At 41.1% G+C, this 3,180-nt stretch overlaps 1 protein-coding gene across 1 annotated transcript; it reads left to right on the forward strand.

Annotated features, from left to right (window-relative positions):
* Positions 1–918: 918 nt before the first annotated feature.
* On the forward strand, positions 919–3,180 carry LOC112139470. The gene is made up of 2 exons (XM_024262278.2): positions 919–2,444; positions 2,493–3,180. The coding sequence occupies exons 1-2, from the start codon at positions 984–986 to the stop codon at positions 3,102–3,104; spliced, it is 2,073 nt and encodes a 690-aa protein (XP_024118046.1). The 5' UTR covers positions 919–983; the 3' UTR covers positions 3,105–3,180.

The following is a 3,180-nucleotide window of genomic DNA, read 5'->3' on the forward strand; positions in this document are numbered from 1 at the left end:
GAAGTGGTCAGATACATAAATATTTCAAAACCAAACCTTTTTTTTTTCATTACAACATGAAATGAGTTGTTAGTCAAAGTTAAAAAAAAATCAAAAACATTAATTTATAATCATTGGGATTTCGCACCCCCTAGGTCACCTATGCTCAGGGCCGTCCCTGATTCTCTAAACTCCTCTACCCAGTGGTTGAAGCTCCCCCATGTGGTCAATGAAATCCAACAACCGTGGATACAGTTTCTGATGAAACCGAAAAGTTAGGGATGTCAGCGTTGAGGAGAAGATAAGAAATGAGAGTCACTGCCTCTGCCTGAGTTCCAACCCCCCCTGTCATCGCAGCTTTTGATTGGCTGAATGCTGGATGGTTGGTCACAGAAGGCTGTCCTGATGTTCTGTGGTCTCACTTCAGCAAACACCGATTCTATGAGGCTGCCATGCTGGAAAAATAGAGCCATCGACTTCCGATGTGTCCGGGGTAAGACACTGTACTACACATGGCTCCTTGTGGTTCTAGGTCGGTGCCGGTGTTTGACAGCAGAACCACCATCAGTGTGTAGATGAATGGGACAGTGACTGGAAAACGCTTTTTGACCGCACAGTAATTAGTGTGATGTCACACAATGTGTGCGATGTTAAAAAGATAAAAGAGTGATGTCACAATGAGCGATGATGTCACAAAGATAAAAGAGTGATGTCACACAAAGCGATGATGTCACACAATGATGAGTGTGATGTCACACAAAGATGAGTGATGTCACACCATGTCATCATGCATCATTGCAGATGTAAAAAGGCACATGCATGTGTAGTTATGAGATCACGCATACACCTTATGACGACAATTTTGACCCAAGTGACACACAAACCGAGGTCTTGAACTACACTTGTATGACTTTTAATTTTACTTTCTCGAGAGGAAAAGCTCTTGAATTGCGTCAGAAAAAGCAGACATAAGAGCGGACACAGAACGGAAGAAGGAGAAAAAAATGGCATCAGTGGAAAACAGCAAATCCCCTGTGCCTTCACAGGACCCGTCACAGGATGACACCACCTCATACAAACTCCTGTTAAAAGGAGACACTGTCCTGATTGGCGTAAAACAGCTTTGTCCAATTGTGAAGAGACACTTTGACAAGATCTCTTCCGTGCAATGGGCACTGCTGAAGGCAGGACACATTGATGGACAAACTTTAATCACTCTTGCTGACTTGATCACAGAAATCATACAAACGTCAGCAACGGATGTATTAAAGATCCTGGAACCAATGCTCACAGAAAGAGCATCGGCTCGTCAACGACTCCCATCTATAAAAACTGTGATGGGAAACGCTCTTTCCAAAACCATCGCTTTTGCCCTTGGAACTAAAAAAAAAATATGTAAAAACACCAAGGAGCTGACAAAGATGATCGAGGAGGAAATTGAACAAAAGGTGCAAAAGGCCATTAAGATGACATTGAAAATGTCCAAAAATGCACATCTTAGTATCAATGGATGTGTGTCAAACCTCAAGCGTCTTAGCTTGATGGTTAAAAACACAGGCCACCTTTTGCAAGACTTCCTGCAGAAGTTAAGGATCACAAAAGCGTGGAAATACCAAAGCTCAACTGATTCAGATTTCACTGATGAATCAGTTTATACATCTGCAACCTACTCTAAAGAAATTGACATCGATTTCAAAGAGGCTGTGGATCATGTGATTCATATTCTTAGAGATTGGACAAACTGTTCAAAAGCGGAATGTGAAGACACAGCAATTGAAATTACCAGCACCCTAATGACGGATATGCTGAAAGAGTCCAAGAGCTCGGACATGGTTCATCCTACAGTCAGTGTAGTGATGGACCTTGTTAAAAACTTCCTCGTCTCATACTCGCGCTTAAATAATCCAAGGGAACATTTCAAAGAATTTGCAAAGAACCTATTTGGCCAGATAATTGACGATCTGAACAAAGAGTTCTTAGACAAATGTGAAGAGTTTCTTTCGACTAAGGCTTGCGAACCAGCTGTGAGATTTTCTGGACAAGAACTGGAATCCGGGGAATTGGACTGGTACTTCATCCAAAATCGTTTGCTCGGCTTGTTTGATGCGATCCATAAATTAGAGGTAGAAGATCTTCTGAATATGGAAAGCCTCTCGAACATGGAGGAAATCATCCAGCTGTCACAGTTTTTGGACAACACTCTGTTTGAATACATGATGGAGAATTACAATGACCTTCTGGAACAGACTGAAGAGTCCCTGTCAGAGGCATCAAAAATTCTCCGCTCCAACACAAGAAGTGCTGTAAAAAAATTCATCCATGAGTTGTTGCTGTGTATAGCAGAAGAGCTAAAAGGGGACTTGTCTTTCACAGATCTAGTCAATGAAATTCTCACAAAGATTGAGGACTTCTTTTATGATCTGTTAAGGGAAGCCAATAAAGCTGAGATGGAAGACTCTTCTGAAGTGTCAAGTGAGGAAATATATCCCTCATCTGATGATTACTCTACTGAAGTGTCAAGTGATGAAATATATCCCTCATATGATGATGAAGGTTATACAATCAGACACGAGTATACTGATGAGGACTACGAGGACCTCACGGATTTGGAAAGTGTAGAAAGCACAGAGGACTTGTATCCATCAACCACAGAAAATGCAGAACCTGACTTTTCTGAATCACTCAAATCATCACCAAAAGGTGGAATTTGGAATGATACTGTGATAACAGGTTTTTTGATAATGATTCTATCGAGCCACCTTAAACAAAAAAAGAAGTCTAAGGAGGCCGCTGAAATCAAGACCTTAATCAAGTGTCTTTCAGACAAAGTGGAGCCTTCAAGAATGTCTTTCATCTTCAAAAGCAGTGTAGTGCCTGATAATTTGGAAAACATAAAAATCGAACTGATGATAAAACTTCAGAAAAAGTTTGGCACCACAGAAAAGCTAATCAAAGCAGCGGCAACAGCACCTGGCTCAATTGTTGAAGTAGCTATGGAGTGTGTGAAGTGTGTGAAGGAGAAAACGGCGATAGACCAGGAACAGCACAAGAAATGCTGTTTCAGACTAGGACGTTCCCGATTTGCAAATTTCATGCACAATTTATTTTGCCCATGTGGCAACTAGATTCTGTCTTAGAGACTTGTAGGCTGATTAGGTAAAACTAAAAAAGTAGTTTTAGTCCACAAAAAAACAACTTACA

The sequence above is a fragment of the Oryzias melastigma genome, unplaced genomic scaffold (assembly GCF_002922805.2).
Source record: "Oryzias melastigma strain HK-1 unplaced genomic scaffold, ASM292280v2 sc00247, whole genome shotgun sequence".
In the NCBI taxonomy this organism is placed as follows: domain Eukaryota; kingdom Metazoa; phylum Chordata; class Actinopteri; order Beloniformes; family Adrianichthyidae; genus Oryzias; species Oryzias melastigma.

Excerpts from the sequence above, each read along its gene's own strand:
- LOC112139470 (XM_024262278.2), top strand. The coding sequence starts at position 984 with ATGGCATCAGTGGAAAACAGCAAATCCCCTGTGCCTTCACAGGACCCG. Across the intron at positions 2,445-2,492 it reads AGATGGAAGACTCTTCTGAA|GTGTCAAGTGATGAAATATA; the intron begins GTGTCAAGTGAG and ends TACTCTACTGAA.